The sequence below is a fragment of the Accipiter gentilis genome, chromosome 28 (assembly GCF_929443795.1).
Source record: "Accipiter gentilis chromosome 28, bAccGen1.1, whole genome shotgun sequence".
Taxonomy (NCBI): Eukaryota; Metazoa; Chordata; class Aves; order Accipitriformes; family Accipitridae; genus Astur; species Astur gentilis.
Window position 1 is genome coordinate 21,443,929 of NC_064907.1, and position 18,983 is coordinate 21,462,911.

At 66.7% G+C, this 18,983-nt stretch overlaps 4 protein-coding genes across 8 annotated transcripts; 1 reads left to right on the forward strand and 3 right to left on the reverse strand.

Moving 5' to 3' along the window:
• Window positions 1–234: 234 nt before the first annotated feature.
• Window positions 235–3,239, reverse strand: LOC126051634 (vesicle-associated membrane protein 5-like). Of its 4 annotated transcripts, none has more exons than XM_049831122.1 (3): window positions 2,805–3,239; window positions 1,358–1,489; window positions 235–978 (listed from the first exon to the last, which is right to left on the reverse strand). In XM_049831122.1, exons 1-3 carry the CDS (start codon window positions 2,805–2,807, stop codon window positions 775–777), a joined length of 339 nt encoding a protein of 112 aa, XP_049687079.1. In that variant the 5' UTR covers window positions 2,808–3,239; the 3' UTR covers window positions 235–774. The 4 variants fall into 4 exon arrangements, with proteins under 4 accessions (XP_049687079.1, XP_049687076.1, XP_049687077.1 ...); XM_049831119.1 differs by lacking the exon at window positions 2,805–3,239 and adding an exon at window positions 2,308–2,798 and having other exon boundaries at window positions 1,358–1,657; XM_049831120.1 differs by lacking the exon at window positions 2,805–3,239 and adding an exon at window positions 2,150–2,786 and having other exon boundaries at window positions 1,358–1,797.
• Window positions 3,240–3,568: 329 nt separating this feature from the next.
• Window positions 3,569–6,958, reverse strand: VAMP8 (vesicle associated membrane protein 8). Its single transcript, XM_049831126.1, has 3 exons — window positions 6,903–6,958; window positions 4,341–4,529; window positions 3,569–3,793 (listed from the first exon to the last, which is right to left on the reverse strand). The coding sequence occupies exons 2-3, from the start codon at window positions 4,506–4,508 to the stop codon at window positions 3,650–3,652; spliced, it is 312 nt and encodes a 103-aa protein (XP_049687083.1). The 5' UTR covers window positions 4,509–4,529; window positions 6,903–6,958; the 3' UTR covers window positions 3,569–3,649.
• On the forward strand, window positions 6,802–12,340 carry GGCX (gamma-glutamyl carboxylase). Its single transcript, XM_049831097.1, has 14 exons — window positions 6,802–6,826; window positions 7,906–8,064; window positions 8,470–8,635; window positions 9,028–9,106; window positions 9,201–9,307; window positions 9,416–9,579; window positions 9,791–10,050; window positions 10,609–10,740; window positions 10,827–10,978; window positions 11,055–11,224; window positions 11,329–11,459; window positions 11,557–11,704; window positions 11,781–11,976; window positions 12,068–12,340. The coding sequence occupies exons 1-14, from the start codon at window positions 6,805–6,807 to the stop codon at window positions 12,222–12,224; spliced, it is 2,043 nt and encodes a 680-aa protein (XP_049687054.1). The 5' UTR covers window positions 6,802–6,804; the 3' UTR covers window positions 12,225–12,340.
• MAT2A (methionine adenosyltransferase 2A) lies at window positions 11,597–17,653 on the reverse strand. 2 transcript variants are annotated; one of them, XM_049831103.1, is made up of 10 exons: window positions 17,476–17,653; window positions 15,535–15,612; window positions 15,326–15,448; window positions 15,130–15,242; window positions 14,908–15,051; window positions 14,567–14,785; window positions 14,307–14,489; window positions 14,095–14,228; window positions 13,643–13,698; window positions 11,597–11,676 (listed from the first exon to the last, which is right to left on the reverse strand). In XM_049831103.1, exons 1-10 carry the CDS (start codon window positions 17,564–17,566, stop codon window positions 11,627–11,629), a joined length of 1,191 nt encoding a protein of 396 aa, XP_049687060.1. In that variant the 5' UTR covers window positions 17,567–17,653; the 3' UTR covers window positions 11,597–11,626. The 2 variants fall into 2 exon arrangements, with proteins under 2 accessions (XP_049687060.1, XP_049687061.1); XM_049831104.1 differs by lacking the exon at window positions 11,597–11,676 and having other exon boundaries at window positions 12,319–13,698.
• Between the last annotated feature and the right edge of the window lie 1,330 nt (window positions 17,654–18,983).

Below are 18,983 nucleotides of genomic sequence, written 5' to 3' on the forward strand. Positions count from 1 at the left end.
GTGTCCCCACGGACCCCCCCATCCTCTCCCCTCCCCAGGGTCATCATGCCCCCCACACCCCCCCCAGGTGCCATCATGTCCCCAGGGTCCCCTCCCAGGTCCCCCCATCTCGGTGGCAGGGCCACAGCACCCTCCCGTCCATCTGTGTCCCCCTCACCCCAGGCTGGTGGCACCTGGGGACAAGACTGGGTGTCCCCAGAGCTGGTCCCGCTGGTTTGTTATTGTCAGGTCTCCTCAGAGTGGGTTGTGCTGGTTTATTGCGGTAGGGTCTCCCCAAATCAGGTCCGTTTGTTATTGTAGGGTCTCCCGGGAACAAGGCACGGTGGTTTGTTATTGTAGGGTCTCCCTGAATTCGATCCCACGGGGGCTTTTATTGCAGGGTCACCTTGGAGCAAGGCACAGTGGTTTGTTATTGTAGGGTCTCTGCAAAGAGGGTCCTGCCAGTTTGTTACTGTAGGGTCTCCCCAAAACGGATCGCGCTGGTTTGTTATTGTAGTGTATCCCCAAAACAGAGCCTGCTGCTTTGTTATTTTAGGGTCTCCCCGGAGAGGGTCCGGTGCATTTGTTATTGTAGGGTCTCCCCAAAGCAGATCCTGGTGCTTGTTTGTTGTGGGGGTCTCCCTGGGGTGGGTCCTGCTGCTCTGTTATTGTTGGGTCTCCTCAAAGCTGCTCCCGCTGGTTTGTTATTGTAGGGTGTCCCCAAAACAGATCACGCTGGTTTGTTATTGTAGGGTCTCCCCCAAGTCCTGGCAGGCTCCCTGCGGGGCCGGGGGCTCACTCCCCGCTGGGGGGGGTACCGGGGGGGACAGTGATGATGGCGGGGGGTGGCCGTGGCAGCCATAGTGCCAGGCCGAGGATAAGGAGGAGGAGGAGGAGGAGGAAGAGGCCGGCGAGGCCGATGACCACCAGGCGCCAGCGCCGGTGTCCCCTGCGCTGCTGCCGCGCCACAGCCCGGGTGCTGCGGGTGAAGGTTTCGCCCTGTGGAGACAACGCCATGGGGGGGATCTATAGGGTAACCGCCCCCCTCCCCCCCCCCCCCCCCCCGGCCATATAGGCATATAGTGTGGGGGGGGGCACTATAGGGCTGTATGTCCCTATAGTGTCCACCCCCAGGGCCATATATCGCTATAGCGTGTGTCCCCAGGGCTATATGTCCCTATGGCGTGTGTCCCCTAGGGAGCCATCTCCCCCCCCCAGGGCTGTATGTCCCTATGGTGTCCCCTAAGGCTATACGTCCCTATAGCATATTCCCCCTGGGGCTATATGTCCCCATAGTGTGTGTATCCCCCGGGCTCTATGTGCCTATAGTGTGTCCCCCCAGGGCTCTATGTCCCCACAGGTGCCCGCGTGTGCCCACCATGGCGCGCAGCTCCTGGGCCCGGCTGTCGAGGTCGCTGAGGCGACCGTCCCGCTCCAGCGCCCGGGCAAAATTCTGCTTCATCAGCTCCGTCACCTCCTCTGCCTCGCGCTGGCACCGCGCCAGCCCCTCCTGGGGACGGGGACACACACACGTGGGGGGACAGCGGCACCCCGGGGAAAGGGGACCGCGGGGAGGGGACATGTGGGGACTATGGAGATGGGGGGACAAACGGACAAGGGCACTGCAGGGAAGGGGCACCATGGGGACACGGGGGGACAATAATGGGGACACAGGGACCTTGGGCACAAAGGTACCCCAGGAAAGGGGCACCATGGGGACAACGGGGACATAGGGGACCATGGGGACAATGGGGACTTCAGGGAAGGGGCTCCATGGGGACAATGGGGACACAGGAAGACAATGGGGACACAGGGGACCTCAGGGAAGGGGCTCCATGGGGACAATGGGGACACAGGGGACCTCAGGGAAGGGGCACCATGGGGACACAGGAGGACAGTGGGGACAATAAGGACATAGGAGGACAACAGGGACAATGGGGACTATGGGGACATGGAGGGACAACAGGGACACAGGGACCTTGGGCACAAAGGTAACCCAGGAAAGGGGCACCATGGGGACAACGGGGACATAGGGGACCATGGGGACAATGGGGACTTCAGGGAAGGGGCTCCATGGGGACAATGGGGACACAGGAAGACAATGGGGACACAGGGGACCATGGGGACACAGGGGACCTCAGGGAAGGGGCTCCATGGGGACATAGGGGACCATGGGGACACAGGGGACCTCAGGGAAGGGGCTCCATGGGGACAATGGGGACACAGGAAGACAATGGGGACAAGGGTACCTCAGGGAAGGGGCACCATGGGGACATAGGGGGATATAGGGGGACATGGCGACCATGGGGACAAAGGGGACACAGGAACCTTGGGCACAAAGGTACCCCAGGAAGGGGGCACCATGGGGACAACGGGGACATAGGGGACAACGGGCTCCATGGGGACACAGCGACAAACGGGGACAGGGGTACCCCAGGGAAGGGGCACCACGGGGACGAGGGTGCTGTGGGGAGGGGACACGGGGGGACCCTGGGGACACGGGCGCCGCAGGAACGGGCGCACGGGGACAAGGAGACCACGGGTGCGGGGCAGACGGGGACCCTGGGGACCGGGCACGGGGGGGACAAGGGGGGGATCCCGGCACCGGTGGGGGACAACGACACGCAAGGACACGGGGACACGGACATTCCCCCCCCCCCCCCCGCCGGGGCTGTGTCCCTCCCGCCAGCAGGAAGAGTCCGGGGACACCGGGACCGGGGGAGGGTCCCGTGTCTCCCGCCCCCCCCCCCGGTGCCGATCCCGGTCCCGGTGCACGCCCCCCGGGAAGTGAAAGCGAAAGCGGCGGCAGAGCCCCCGGTGCTCACCATGGTCCCGCGGGGCGGTGCCGGTACCGGGGGCGGTGCCCGGGGCGGGGGTGGGACCGAGACCGCCCCCCCCGCCCCCGGACCCCCCCCCCCTCGGTCCCCCGGGGCCACAGACCGGGACGGCGTGTGTGTCCCCTCCCCGGGCAACCCCCGGCCCCGCAGCCGCGGGTCCCCCAAAGCCCCCGTCCCGGTCCCTACAGACCCCTCCCAGATGTGGGGGCGCCCCCCCCCCCCCCAGGGACCCCCGTGTCTCCAAGACTCCCCAGATGTGGGGGTACCCCCCGCGGGACCCCCATGTCCCTACAGCCCTCCCCAGATGTGGGGGTACCCCCCGCGGGACCCCCATGTCCCTACAGCCCTCCCCAGATGTGGGGGTACCCCCCGCGGGACCCCCATGTCCCCACAGCCCTCCCCAGATGTGGGGGTGCCCCCCGCGGGACCCCCATGTCCCCAACCCCCCCCAGACATGGGTCCCCCCAGGGACCCCCATGTCCCCCAAACCCCCCCAGCTGCAGGTCCCCCCCATGCCTGGGTCCCCGGGGACCCCCATGTCCGTCCCCCGTCCCCCCCCCAGGGTAGGGTGGCAGTGCCACCACACAGTGTCCTTTGTCCCCTGGTGCCAGCCGCCCGCCTGGCACCGCTCCCCAGCCCCCATCCTGGCGCCGCCAGTCCCCACGCGTGTCCCCACGCGTCCCGTGTCCCCACGCGTGACCCCACGTGTCCCCCGTCCCGGCACACACACGCACACCCCCAGCCTCACACGGTTCTTGTCATCCCTGTATTCCCCGGGGGACACGGGGGTGGCTGGGGGGTCCCCGCGGGTGGGGGGGGACGCGCGGTCGACTCTAGGTGGGGATGGTGCCGGTGGCCAGGAGGATGATGAGGATGAGGATGATGGCGCCCACCAGGCCGAGGATGACGAGCAGCTTCACGTTCTTCCACCAGTACCGGCGGGCCATCTTCTGGGACGTCGTCTTGAAGTGCTCCGACTGCGGGGACATTGGTCGGGGGGGGGAACACGGGGACAGTCCCCGCCACCCCGCAGGATGGCTCTGCCACCCTGGGGACACCCACTACCACCTCGGGGACACCCCCTGCCACCCGGGGGACCCCCCGTTGTGACCCCAGGGACACCCCCTGCAACCCTGGCGACCCCCACTGCCACCCTTGGGGACACCCCCTGCCACCCAATTGCCCCACACCCCCAGCCCCAGTGCCCAGCTGGACCCAGTGCGCCGGAGCCCCCTCGGGGACCCCGTGTGCCACAACCCTGTGTCGTGTGTGTGTGTGTGTGTGTGTGTGTGTGTGTGTGTGTGTCCGGGATCCCAGCACCAGCCTGAGGACCCAGTGCCACCCCTGGGGACGCTGTGCCCACCCCAGCACCCCGTGTCATCTTGGGGACCCCCTGCCATCCAGGGTGACCGACGCTGCACCCACCCAGGGATGGTGCACCCACCGGGGGATGTGGTGCCACCCTGGGGACCCCCTGCCCGCTCCAGGGACCCTCTGCCCACCCCAGGGACCCCCTGCCCGTACCGTGGCCTCCAGGTCCTGGCTCTTGCTGTGGAGCTGCTCGAGGTTCTCGCCCCGCGCCAGGATCCGCTCCACGTTCTGGGTCATGATGGTTTTGACGCCTTCGACCTCCTGCTGCAGCGCCCGCACGCGCCCGCCGCCCGTCACGTCGCCCGCTGTGCTGCCCGCCATGCTGCCCACACCGCTGCCCGCCTGGGACCACAGGGCAGGTCTTAGGGTGGGCACCCAGCACCCCACAGGGACCCTGACACCCTCCACCGCCCCACCTACACCCCGGCACCCCTCCAAGCACCCCATATGTACCCCGGGTCTACCCCCAGGTGCCCCACATAGACCCCCGACACTCTCCTGGCACCCCGCAGCACCCTATATGTACCCTGGGCACCCCCCAAGCATCCCGTACACACCCCCTGAGCTCCCCATACACACCCTAGACACCCCATATACACCCCATAGGCACCCTGGGCATCCCTCAAGCACCCCACGGGCACCCCGTACACACCCCCCAAGCACCCCACGGGCACCCCATACACACCCCCCAAGCACCCCATGGGCACCCTGGGCATTTCCTCCAACACCCTATAGCACCCCGGGCACCCTACATACACCCTATATGCACCCTCCCAGCACCCCATACACACCCCAAACGTACCCCCAAGCACCCCATAGGTATCCTGGGAACCCTGCAGGCACCCTGTATCCACCCAAGTACCCCATATGCCCCCCCCATATCAACACCAAGCACCTGACAAGCACCCATAGGCACCCCCTATAGGCACTTCCCCAAGCACCCCACAGGCACCCCGAGCACCCCCTTGGCACCTCATATGTACCCCAGATGCCCCATATGTACCCTAGGCACCCTATATGCACCCTACATGCACCCCCATACGCACCGCAGGCTGCCCCCATAGGCACCCCGAGCAGCCCATAGGTGCCCCATGTGCACCCTCAAGCACCCTATATGCAACCTGGTCACCCCTCAGCACCCTATATACACCCCCTGGGCCCCCCCGTATGTGCCCGAGACCCCCCCATATGCCCCCGGGAGACCCCAAAGGCACACCCCAAGCACCCTATAGGCACCCTGGGCACCCCATAGGCGCCCCATATCCACCCGTGCGCCCTATAGGCATCCCACAGGCACTTCCCCGAGCACTGTATAGGCACCCTGGGCACCCCCTAAGCGCCCCATAGGCACACTATACGTACCCCAGACCCCCCCATAGGCACTCTGGCCACCCCCCAAGCACCCCACAGCCACCCTGTATGTACCCCAGACCCTCCCCCCGGCATCCTGGGCACCCCATACATACCCCAGACGCCCCCCATATGCCCCCCCGAGACCCCAAAGACCCCCCCAAGCACCTTATGGGCACCCCATAGGCACACTATATGTACTCCAGACCCTGCCATAGGCACCCTGGGCACCCCATACCTACCCCAGATGCCCCCGATATGCCCCCCAGAGACATGCCCAAGCACCTTATAGGCACCCTGGGCACCCCCTAAGCGCCCCATAGGCACACTATACGTACCCCAGACCCCCCCATAGGCACCCTGGGCACCACCCAAGCGCCCCACAGGCACCCTATACGTACCCCAGAGCCCCCCGCATATATCCCAGATCCCGCCATATGCCCCCCAGAGACCCCAAAGACATCCCCCAAGCACCTTATAGGCACCCTAGGCACCCCATACATACCCCAGACCCCCCCTACATGTAAACCAGATCCCCCCCATGCCCTCTGGAGACCCCAAAGACACCCCCCAAGCACCTTATAGGCACCCTAGGCACCCCACAAGCGCCCCATAGGCGCCCTATACGTACTCCAGACCCCCCCACATGTAAACCAGACCCCCCTCATGACCCCTGGAGACCCCAAAGACACCCCCCAAGCACCTTATAGGCACGCTGGGCACCCCCCAAGCGCCCCATAGGCGCCCTATACGTATCCCAGACCCCCCCCCCACGTACCCCAGGCCCCCCCCATGCCCCCCGGAGACCCCAAAGACACCCCACAGGCCCCCCGGCCCCCCCATACACGCCCCCCGGGCATCCTGGGTGTACCCCAGACCCCCCACGGGCGCCCCGGGCAGCCCCCCGAGCGCCCCCGCGGTCGCCCCCCGGTCCCACCGCGGCCGGCCCCGCTCGGCTCCGCTCCGCTCCTGCCCGCGGCGGCCGCTGACCCCGCCCCGCCCCGCCGGGCCCTTCCGGGAGTCGGCGGCACCGGGAAGGGGCGGGGTCAGGGGGTCCCCACGGGGGGGGGGGGGGAGGCGGGATGGGGGGGTCAGGGGTCGCGGCGGGGTCGGGGTGACGGGGTCAGGGGTCAGGAGGCGGTAGGGGCCGCGGGGGGGGGCAGGGGTGTGGCGCGCGCCTCGACACCCCCTCCCGCCCCCGGTGGCGGGGCGGAGCCGCCGGTCGCTCCGCCCCCAGGCGTGGCTCGCGGGGGGCGGGGCCGTAGCGATGGCGGCGGCGGCGGCGGAGGGTACGGACCGGGGGACCGGGGATCGGGATCGGGGATCGGGGGGGGGGGGGGGGCTCGGTGCCCTGTGACCCCTCACCTCTGATCCCCGACCCCGCTGCAGGCGCGGCGCGGCGGAGGCGGCCGGAGCGGGGGGAGGGGGCGGGGCGGCCCCCGGGCTCCCCCCACCCCCCCGGCAGGGACCCCGGTGCCGGTGCCGGTGCCGGTGCCGGTGCCGGCCTGGCCCGGCGGCTCCTGGGCTTCGAACTGCGGGACCTGGCGCGGTGGCACCGCTTCGTCCGGCTGCTGCACCGGCCCACCGACCCCGCCGCGCTGGGGGCCTTCCGGGGGGCCTTCGGTGAGGGGGGGCACCGGGGGGGGCTCGGGGGCACCCGGGAGTTTGGGGAGGACCCAGGGGTTTGGGGGGGATCCAGGGTTGGGGGGGGGACCCAGAAGTTGGGGGCACACCCAGGGGTTTGGGGGGGATCCAGGGGTTTTGGGGCAATACAGGAGCCTGGGGGGACCCGGGAGTTTAGGGGAGAATCCAGGAGTCTGGGGGGGGAACCCAGGGGTTTGGGGGGATCCAGGGTTGGGGGGGTGACCCAGGGGTTTTGTGGCGGTCCAGGAGTTTGGGGGGGGCTGGGAGTTTAGGGGGGATCCAGGAGTCTGGGGAGATCCAGGAGCCTGGGGGGCACACCCAGGAGTTTGGGGGAACCCAGGGGTTTGGGGGGATCCAGGAGTTTGGGGGGGGCTGGGAGTTTAGGGGGGATCCAGGAGTCTGGGGAGATCCAGGAGCCTGGGGGGCACACCCAGGAGTTTGGGGGAACCCAGGGGTTTGGGGGGATCCAGGGTTTGGGGGGGAGCCCAGGAGTTGGGAGGGGGACCCAGGGGTTTGGGGGGGGGGGTCCTCAGGCATCGGGGGGGGTGTCACCCAAGCACCCAGGGGTACCCCCGGCCTCGGAGCCTTGACACGTTACCACAGGAGCAAAGGTTCCAGCAGAGGTTCAGGGGGGGTCAGTGTCCTCCCGGACACCCGGGTCCCCCTGCCGAGGGGCGGGGGGGGTGCCCAGGTTGCTGACCGCCCCCCCCCGGCCCCCCCGCAGGGCTGCTGATGGCGCTGGACGTGCCCCAGGAGCGGGGACTGGGACACCTGGACCAGCGGTTCCTGGACGGGCTGGAGGTCTGTCGGTTCCCGCTGCTGCCCTTCCTGCAGCCCCTGCCCCTCGACTGGATGTACCTGCTCTACACCATCATGTTCCTGGGTACGGGGGGGACTGGGACGGGAACCGGGATGGACTGGGACAGGGACTGGGATGGGCAAAGAGACCGGGACGGGGACTGGGATGGGCAAAGGGACTGGGATAGGGACTGGGATGGGCACTGGGACTGGGATGGGCATGGGGACAGGGCCCAGGAGGGGAACCGGGGAAGGATGAGGACAGACTGGGAGTGGCACCAACAGGGTCTCTGGGACAGGTACCACACCAGCAAAGGGGGACGGGCACCAAGATGGCACTGGGGGGTGGCACTGGGACAGGGGACACGTCCCCACGATGGGACCAGACACCAAGAGGAGCTGGGATGGGGTGTGGGGACGGGCACCAGGAGGGGAACCGGGGATGGGGCTGGGGACAGTGTTGGGGACAGGAGGGCTGTGGTGCCCGCAGGGGCGCTGGGCATCATGGTGGGGTGCTGCTACCGCCTGAGCTGCGTCGCCTTCCTGGGACCGTACTGGTACCTCCTGCTGCTGGACAAGACCTCCTGGAACAACCACTCCTACCTCTACGGGCTCCTGGCCTTCCAGCTGGCGCTGCTGGGCGCTGACCGCTACGGGTGGGCACCCAGGGGTGCTACCGGGTTGGGACGGGGCGGGGGCCACGGGGTGAGATGGGTTTCACTGGGGATCCTGGGTGGCACGGGGTGCTGCAAGGCACCGAGGTCTGGTGGGTCCCCAGGGGGTGGCACAGACCTCGGTGTCCTTCACAGCATGGGGGTCCCCATGAGGTCCCGTGAACCCCTGTGGCACTGGGGCCCCACGGCCTTGTGTCCCCAGGGAGCGGCCCCGGTGTCCCCCACGGCACCAGTGTTTCCCTGTGGCTCTGGGTCCCTGCAGGGCGGTGGCACGTGTTCTCCACAGCACTGGCAGCAGGGCTGATGGTGGCCCGGTCGCCCCCTTTCTCCGGGGGTCCCCCCTGTGTCCCCACTACCTCCCCATGTCCCCACAGGTCCCTGGACGGGCTCCTCCGTCCCCAGAAGAGGAACGCCCACGTGCCGCTATGGAACTACACCCTGCTGCGCGCCCAGGTGGGTGCCCGGACGCTGGGGTCCCCTGTCCCGGATGCCTGGGTCCCCCCTCCGGGACCACCCCTCACCCCCCATCACCCCTTCCCCCCCCCAGATCTTCATCGTCTACTTCATTGCGGGGCTGAAGAAGCTGGACGCCGACTGGGTGGGCGGCTACTCCATGAGCTCCCTCGCCCGCCACTGGCTCTTCTCACCCTTCAGGTGAGGATGAGTAGGGTGATGGGGACTTGACGGGGTGAGGAGGAGGAGGAGGAGGTGGAGGAGGGTGACGGGACGAGGATGAGGAGGGGTGACGGGTCCCACCCGCAGGCTGGTGCTGTCAGAGGAGATGACCAGCCTGCTGGTGGTGCACGGCGGGGGGCTGGTACTTGACCTCTCCGCTGGCTTCCTCCTCTTCTTCGACGCCACCCGGCCCATCGCCCTCTTCTTCGTCACTTACTTCCACTGCATGAACTCCCAGCTCTTCAGCATCGGTGAGACACCGGGGTGGGGGGACACAGAGCACCCTCCCAACCCCTGGAGCACGCCCCAGCCAGGGCAGGGATGCCCGGGCACCCCCAAAACACCCTGAACCTGGGCAGGGGCACCCAGACACCCTCCCCTGATCCCTGGGGGACCGCAGCGTGCGGCTGGGGGGGTCCCTAAGCGGTACCGCCCCCCGCCCCCCCCCCCCCCCCCCCCCAGGCATGTTCCCCTACACCATGCTGGCCAGCAGCGGGCTCTTCTGCCACCCGAGCTGGCCCCGACGTCTCTGCGCCTGCTGCCCACGCTGGCTGCGGGGGATGCTGCCCAGCACCCAGCCCCCCCGGCCCAGCCCCGACTGCCACTACGGGGGGCGGAGGGCACGGGGGGGCCTTCGGCCTCGCCAACATCTGGCTGCCGCCTTCACCCTCCTCTACGTGCTGGAGCAACTCTTCCTGCCCTACTCCCACTTCATCACCCAGGTGGGGGCATTGCTGGAGGCGGGGGGGGTGGGGGGGGTGGCAGAAGGGCACTGCCAGGGGCATTTGGGGGGATACTTTTGGAGAGGGGGGGTGGTTTTTTTGGACGTGGCAGGTATTTTGGGGGATGGGGGGGCATTTGGGGGGACACAGGCTGGTGTTTTGGGGGGACACAGAGAGGGTGAAAGGACATTTGGGACTGGGGGATACTGGGGGGATATAGGGGTGCATGGTGGTAAAGGGGAGGGGATGCTGGAGGGCAAGAGGGCAGTGCCGGGGGGGGCTTGGGGTGAGGGCAGTGCTGGGGTGGGGCATGTTAACATGGGAGGGGGGACACGGGGTGGGTAAGGGGGTGTTATGGGGGGACACAAGACTGAAGGGGGGGCTGCTGGGGGGGTGGGTCACAGGGTTAAGGACTTGGGGGGTGCTCACCCAGGGGATGAAGGAGGGGAGATACAGAGCTCCCCTATCCCCTCCTGAGGGGTCACTGTGGGGTGGGGACACTCCTATCCCCTGGTGTTAACCCCCCCCCCCATCTCTTGTGTCTCCATCCCCCCCCAGGGCTACAACAACTGGACCAACGGCCTCTACGGTTACTCCTGGGACATGATGGTTCACTCCCGCTTTCACCAGCACGTCAAGATCACCTACCGGGACGGGCTCACCGGAGAGGTGGGCTACCTCAAACCAGGGGTGAGTGGGGACACCGCGGTGGGGTGGGGGGAACAGACAGCGGGGTGTTGGGGGGGGGTTCCCCATCACCCACACAGCCAGGGTAGGTGTTCACGCAGAGCCGGCGCTGGAAGGACCACGCGGACATGCTGAAGCAATACTCGACCTGCCTGAGCCACCTCCTGCCCCGCTACAACGTCTCCCAGCCTCAGATCTACTTCGACGTCTGGGTCTCCATCAACGACCGCTTCCAGCAGAGGTTTGGGGAGGGGGCAAGACAAGACACAGACACACTGCGGGGGTGCAGGGGGGTGCTGACAGCCCGTACCCCACAGGTTGGTGGACCCGCGGGTAGACCTGGTTCGGGCACCGTGGTCCCCATGGAGTCCCACGCCGTGGCTGCTGCCGCTGCTGCTGGAGCTGTCGCCCTGGCGGGAGCGGCTGCAGGAGCTGGAGAGTCAGTTGGACGGACACACCGACGCCGTCTTCATTGCCGACTTCCCTGGTACGGGGTTGGGGGCCAGAGAGGGGGCCCCTGGGTTTGGGGAGGCACCCTCAGGGGTGGACACCCACTTTATTTTTTTTTTTTTTTTCCTTTCCTCTCCCCAGGCTTACACCTGGAGAACTTTGTCAGCGAGGACCTGGGTAACACCAGCCTGCGGGTGCTGCAGGGAGAGGTGCTGGTGGAGCTGGTGGAGCAGCACCAAAACCGCTCCCTGCAGGAGGGCGAGGGGATGCAGGTGAGGGCCTGGGCAGGGGGTGGGGGGGCAGACGGGACATACGGACATTGGGTGGGGGTCCCGGGGGCTGCTGACAGCCCCCCCCACGTCCATCCAGCTGCCGGCAGGGCAGTACCACAAGGTGCACACAGTGTCACCGAAGCCGTCCTGCTACATGTACCTCTACGTCAACACCACGGCGCTGGCGCTGGAGAAGAACTTGACACGGTTGCAGGAGCTACGGGAGCGGGTTCGCAACGGCACCGGTGAGCACCAGCGGTGGGGAATCTCGGGGAGACCCCCCCCCCCAATCCCCAGTTCACCCCCTTCTCGTGCCCGCAGAGACGGAGCCACTGCCCCCCGAGCTGCGGCCCATCCTGGGGGAGCCACCGCCAGTGGGGACCGCGGCCGACCCGGTGGTGATGGCGTTCCTGCGGCGGCAGCGGCGGCTGGAGGAGCAGAACCAGCGGCGGGAGGCCAGCCTGGCCCAGCGCCTCCACCGCTTCCTCCGCAAGAAATTTTACCTCTTCCGCCGCAGGTGAGCCCCAAAATCACCTTTCCCCCCCCCCCTTAATTTTCCCTTCTCTTCTCCCCCCTGCCATTACTGATTCCCCCCCCACCCCTCACAGCGCCCTGATGACCTGCATCTCCCTCCGGAACCTGGCGCTGGGTCGGCCGCCCCTGCAGCAGCTGGCGCAGGAGGTGGCCTTCGCCAACTGGCGTGGCGAGGAAGAGGAGGCTCGGCCTGAGGGCGGCAGTGGGGGGCAGGGGGACCCCGAGCTCTGAGCACTGCAAATAAACTCAATTTTTAAGCTCACACTGCCCACCCCCCTTCCCCAGTGCCTCAGTTTCCCCCACTCCAGGCACAGGCTGAAGCAGGTATGGTTGAACCCAACAGTTTTATTGAGATTTCTTTAGTTTCTTTTTGGAATTGGTGAAACCGAAACAAAATGTAATAAAACCTCCAGAAAAAATATTAAAAGAAAGAGGAAAAAAAAAAAAAAAAAAAAAAAAAGAGAGAAAGCCCCCTGCCATCACCCCCACCCCACCAAGGCACTTCTGGGGGCACCGGCCCCCCCCGGGACGGGCAGGTAAACAAGCCGGCTTCTCTGTACCACACCGGCCAAATGCGCCGCAGTCCCGGGGCCGGGCAGCCCCAGCACTTGCCTGCCCCTCTCCCCCTCCATCAATAAACCCGATTTCCCCCTTTTTTACCCCAATTTGGAGGCCATCTCTTGGCCTCCTGGGGGTGGGGGAAAGGCGGCTGGAGGGGGGTGAAGGTGCTGGGGGGGGGCTTTCAGGAAAAAAAAAAAAAAAAATCAAGAGCTGCCGTCTGAGCCCGGGGGCTTCTCTGTACTCACGCCCCGCGCCTCAGCACACAATAAATACACCGCTAGAAAAAAACGTTCAAGTATGAAGGGCCAAATCCCTCCCCTTTTTCCCCCAAAAATATATATATAAACCTCAGCCGAGCCCCCCCCTCCCCAGTGCCGAGCTGGGGGGCAGGAAGGGGAGGGGGGGTTGTGCAGTTGTGGAGTCACTTCAGCTTTCTTATAAAGAAAAAAAAGAACCATAAAACATTTTCCTCCGGTACCAAACCCGCACGGGGGGTTTGGAGAGTGGGGGGGGGAGCGGTTTTAAAGCCATTATCCGTCTGTCCCCCCCTACCCCCCAAAAACGTGCATCCTCCGAGAGAAGAGAGGTTTAAAATCTGGGTTAAGAACAAAACCAGCACCAGTGAAGTCCCAGCGGGAAAGGGAGGGAGCCGAAATGTCGTGTTCCTCCCTGCCCCGCGGTGGGACAGCGAGAGTCAAGGTGGGGGGGGAAGCGCTCGGGGCTTTTTGCCGTCTCTGAGCTCAGACGTCACATGAGATTTTAAAAAGAAGCCGGAGGGATCGGCGGCCGCGGAGGTGGGGGGGACGACACGGTGGGGAGGGCTCGGGGAGAGGCACGAGGCCGCGCGTGGTCCCCACGCAACCGAAACGATGGCGAGAGAGAGAGAAAGAGAGAGAAAAAGGGGGGAGGGGAGACACGGGGCCAGGAGAACCTGGGGGGGGGGGCTGAGGAGCTCTTTCCCCCAGAGCCCGCGAGCTTCTCTGTAACCTACGCCCGCAGGAGTGGGGGGAAAAAGCCTAACAAGGCTTTTTTTTTTTCTTTTCAGTATTTTAGTTTTTTGGGAACTTCCCAAGGGAAACTGTCCCTACCAAAGTGGCCATAGGCTGCGGTCCTCTGATAGAGGGGCTTCTTCAGATCCAGATCCCTGGAATATACAAGTCCTCAACTCAGTAAAGAGGATCCGGCCCCGCGCTCGCCCCTTCCCTGCCTGGCCGGGGGGTCTGCGGCATCGCCTCCGTCTCCTCCCCATCCCCAGGGGGGCGGTTGGAGCTTCCCCGGCTGCACCCCCACACCACCGCCCCCAATTCCCGAGAAGCCGGAGAAGCTCCAAGCGCTCGGCTCTCGGCGGATACTTACCCCCGTCCGCGCCCGAAAGCGCTTTATCTTCCGGCATAAGTGGCTCTCCTTGCCGGTTCCAGTTGCACCAGGCGGTGACCGCGGCTGCTCTGGGGAGGGGACCCCCACACGCTGCCACCGCCCCAGTGTCCCCCCACTTCCCTCTCCCAGCGGCGCGTGTCCCCCCCTCTCCGACGCCCGTTACCTGACGATCACCCCGGGGCGGAGGTCAAAATTCTTCTTGACGATCTCCAGCAGCTCCCGCTCGCTCTTCTGCGAGGTGCCGTAGTGGAAGATGGAGATGGACAAGGGGTGGGACACCCCGATGGCATAGGAGACCTATGGGTGGGGGCACAAATTAAGTCCGAGGAGCCCCCCTGCAAAACGACGGGGAGGGGGAGACCTGCCTACACTCACCTGCACCAGCACCCTGCGGCACAGCCCGGCCTTGATCAGGGACTTGGCCACCCAGCGCGCGGCGTAGGCGGCCGAGCGATCCACTTTGGTGTAATCCTTCCCCGAAAAGGCACCGCCGCCATGGGCTCCCCAGCCCCCATAGGTGTCCACGATGATCTTGCGGCCGGTCAGACCAGCGTCACCCTGCCAGGGACAAACACCATCACCGCCGTGCCACCGCCGCCATGCCGGCACAGCTTCACCAAGAGAGCTGCCAGTACCTGGGGGCCGCCGATGACGAAGCGGCCACTGGGCTGGAGGTGGTAGATGGTGTCCTCGTCCAGGTACTTGGCTGGCACCACTGCCTTGATCACCTTCTCCTTCAGCGCATCCCGCATCTCGTCCAGGCACACCTCCTCGTCATGCTGCACTGAGATGACGATGGTGTGCACCCGGATGGGGATGACAGCGCCGCGGTCCTGCATGTACTGCACTGTTACCTGCCAGGGAGAATGCCGGGGCCGTCAGGGGACTCGGCGAGAGGTTTGGGGACTCAGGGGAGAAAAGTTTTTGGGACCCCCAAGGTATTGGGGCTCCCAGTGAGGTCCGCCGGGGCCCTCACCTGCGTCTTGGAGTCGGGGCGCAGCCAGGGCAGGGTGCCGTTACGCCGCAGCTCTGCAAGTTTGGCGTTCAACTTGTGGGCCAGGACCATGGTGAGGGGCATGCACTCCTCCGTCTCATCCGTGGCGTAGCCAAACATCAGGCCCTGCGGCAGAGGGAGGGGGCGATGAAACCACAACTCCTTTGGCTGAACCGCGGCGCCTCACACGGCACAGGGACTCACCTGGTCCCCGGCGCCAATGTCCTCCTCACTGCGGTCCAGGTGGACGCCCTGGGCGATGTCGGGCGACTGCTGCTCCAGGGCCACCAGCACATTGCATGTCTTGTAGTCAAAGCCTGGGGTAGAGCAGAGGCTGCAATGAGCCCGCTGCGCCGATCCCCATGCCGGCGGTGAGCTGGCGACCTGCCCCAGCATGTACCTTTGGAGGAATCGTCATAACCAATGTGCTTGATGGTGTCCCGGACCACCTTCTGGTAGTCGACAGCAGCCCGGGAGGTGATCTCCCCTGCCAGCAGGATCATCCCCGTCTTCGCCACCGTTTCTGAAGGGAGAGAGGAGGACGTCAGCGCCGGCGTCACCCACCCAGCATTGGCGTCACCCACCCAGTGTCCCCGGGGAGTGACTCACCGCAGGCCACCTTGGCGTCAGGGTCCTGCTTGAGGTGGGCATCCAGGACAGCGTCACTGATCTGGTCGCAGATTTTATCTGGGGGAGGGGGACAGAGAGCTGGAGGCCATCACGGCAGCAGGGCACAGCCCTTCCTTCCTGAGCCGCTGTCCCTCGGCACAGCCAAGTCCATGCTAAACCAGGAACTGGAGCCGTGGCTGAGCACAAGCCGCCCCTTAAGCTGGCAGCCTCCCGCAGCACACACAGCCCTTGCCTTGTCCCCACGCTGGGTTATTAGCCTGGAATTTCAGGCATTTACCAGTTAAGCTCCAGTTACAGCCGGGTCAGGCCTTGGGCTCAGCCACCTACGGCACCACGAAAGGGGCCCAGCACCCCCTTCTCCAGCCCCGGCTTTCTGAATCCAGAGCATGCCAGCTTCCTGGCAGCTTTGCCCCTGGCTCCCGGGTGGGTGCCTGATGCTGGTACCTGCCTCGGAGCATGCCCGCCCAACTCCCACCGGATACCCAGTTCCCTCCAGTACCCAGGATGTTTTATTCTGGAAGAGGGAAAGCCCCCTCCTGCTCCCGGAGCTTCCCAAGGGCCACTTGGGGCCGAGTGGTGAATAAGCAACTTCTCTGGAATTGCGGACGTCCTTGGCGGCGACCTTTCGGGCCGGATTTGGGAGAGGATGAGGCAGCGCCTCGCTGGGGCGAAAGGAGGTGGCTCCCCCGCCCGCTTCTCAGGGTGAAAGAGCGAAAGAATGGACCTTACACCCACATGCGGTTGCTAAACTCCGTTTTCTATTGGGGCAACGCATGATCTCAGGTACAGGCAGCCCTTCCAACAAGGAGGGCGGGAAGCCCCAAGGGTACCCCCAGACCGGCCACAGGGCTTTGCTTACGCCATCAGGCAATGTGAGTGCTGGCGGCCAAGCCAGAGCTACCTACACTGTAGGGTGATGGAAAACCGCATCTGCAGAGTGCTGGGTAGGATGGCTGGCTAGGAGCACCCAGGCAGTGGGTGCTGGCAGCCGCCTCTGGGCAAAGGGAGGCAGCTGCCTGCGCAGCTTTCCAGTCATGTGCCCAAAACCGGCGAGCACAAAGGCAGGGAGGGAGGCCGGCACGCCATGGCACTGTGCTGCAACATGGCCTAGGAGCTCAAGGGCTCGGGGTGGGGGGTGTCCTAAAACAGCCCCCACGGGGGTCCTGACCCTCCAGCTGCGGGGCAGGGGGGGCACATCTGGGGAACCCTGAGCAGGGCGGGCAGGCAGGGTGCTCCATCACCACCCAGGCAGCCCAGCGCTGGGTGGGGGGCAGCAGACCCAGCGACACCCACGGTGGGGGGAGCAGGGTGCTCCGGGGGTGGTTCCCCACCGGACCCTGCACCGGACGGGGTGGGGCGGTCCCTCATTGGGCCTGTCACGGCCCCAGCAGCCACGCTGCCAGCCAGGACCCCCCCTCGGACGGCCAGGCTGCGGAGGCAGGGAACCCACGGGGAACCGGGGACACGCTGGTGGGGAGGGGCGGCCGGGACACACCTGGTCCCGCCACCGCCACCCTCCGGGAGGTGCTTCGTCACGGCTGAGTCACACAGCGGCCCCCGACCCCCCCATCCTCGTTGCGTCAGCCGGTAAGGACCCCCTCTCCCCCCGGTGCGTGTCGTGTCCCGTGTGTCGTCGTGTCCTCGTCCTTGTCCCCCCCCCACCCCCCCCGCGCCCACCCCACGCGGGAAGCACGTGCGCGCCGGGGCCCGCAATGCGGCGCGCGCCGTCCCGCACTGCGCGCGCGCCCGGTGGCGTCACCGCAACCCCCTCCCCGCCCCCCCAACCTGTCCGCCAGGACCCCCCCCGGCCCTCCCTTCCTTCTTCCTCCTCCTCCTCCTCCTTCTCCCCCCGCCCGCCTCAAGGCAGCCGCGCGCCGCCGGGCCGCGCCTGCGCGCTCGTCGCCCCGCCGCGGCCCGCACCTGGGTGCCCCTCGCCCACAGACTCGGAAGTGAAGAGGAAGGTGCCCTCCTCGATGAACACCTCGTGGAAGCCGTTAAGTTGGCCGTTCATGGCGGCGGAGGAGAAGAAAGGAGTGAGCGGCGGCGGGCGGGAGAGCAGCGAGAGGCGTCAGAACGCTTGAACGGCCGCGGCGGACTAAACGGGGCGCCCGCCGCCCCGCCTCTATTTATATCCTCTTCGCCCCGCCCTGCCGCCTCACCCTGCCAATGGCGAGCACCGAAAGCGCCGCGGGGGCGGGGCGGCGGAACCACTGCCGGCGGGTGGGGGAAGTGCGTTACGTAACGCCGAGCGCGACCTTTCGTCCTGCGGCTACTTCCCGTCCCCCGGCGTCAACCGGGCGTCGAGCGGGAACGAGAGAGCAGTCAGGCCCTCCGGCCTTCCTGCCAGCGCGCGGCGGAGCGGGTGCGAACCGGCGTCCCCCGCCGCTCTCCCCCCGGCGCGGCCTCATGGAACCTCCCGCGCGGCCCGGCGGCGCGAGGCGCGGGATGGCGGGCGCACGCGCCTTTTGGCGCCGCGGGACGCGCATGCGCACTGAGTTTTCCGCGGGCAGCGAGGACGGCCCCTCCCAACCGCCGCCATCTTGCGGGCTGAGCCGCTCCGCCATTGTGCGGTCCTTGGGCCTCCGCCGCCCGCCTTCCCTCCCCGCTCCCCAGCACCGGCTCCCCGCGCCCCGCCATTCTGCCCGGGCCGCCTGCCTGCCTCTCGCCCCCATCCGCCCCATCCCGACGCCTCCTGCCCCACCCTAACACCTCCTGCCGCCATCTTGTGACAACAGGCAGCGGCACCGCCACGGCCAAGGCAGTGCAGGCTGAGCTGAGCCCCGCTGCCCGGTACCGGCTTCCCGGGGCTGCCCGAGGCACTGCAGCCTGGTAGGACGGAGCCGAGGTCGCGGCAGGGTGGTGGACAGCACCCAGGGCCAGCGGGGCCTCTTGGTGCCTGATGCAACCAGCCGTCGGTGTTGCCGGTGCTGGAACCTTCCCAGCTCCAGCCTCGGGCACCTGCCCGGCTGCCGGCCAGGCGCAGCTTGGCCCCTCCCTGGGGTCAGGTGCCAGCATGCAGAGCCCCGGGATGCGGCTGCTGGCGCCAGCGTCTCCCTGGGGCATGGGGTGTGCCAGGATGGGGCTCCCCGGGAGCCTGGATGGACAGGCTGGGCAAGGACCTGCGTGGCCAGGATGGACGGACACCTGGCACCCACCTGCCCGTGGCAAATGGGACACCCCCAGGACCCACAGCAGCAGGTCAGACACCCTGGACAGACAGACAGGCGGGACCCTGATACCCATTACAGACAAACACACGGCACCCTGACGCCCAGGACAGACACCTGGCACCCACCTGCCTGTGGGGCACATGGGACACCCCCAGGACCCACAGAGGCAAGTCAGACAGACACCCTGTACAGCCAGCCAGCCAGGACCCTGATACCCAGGACAGACAGACACCTGGCACCCACCTGCCCAGGACAGAC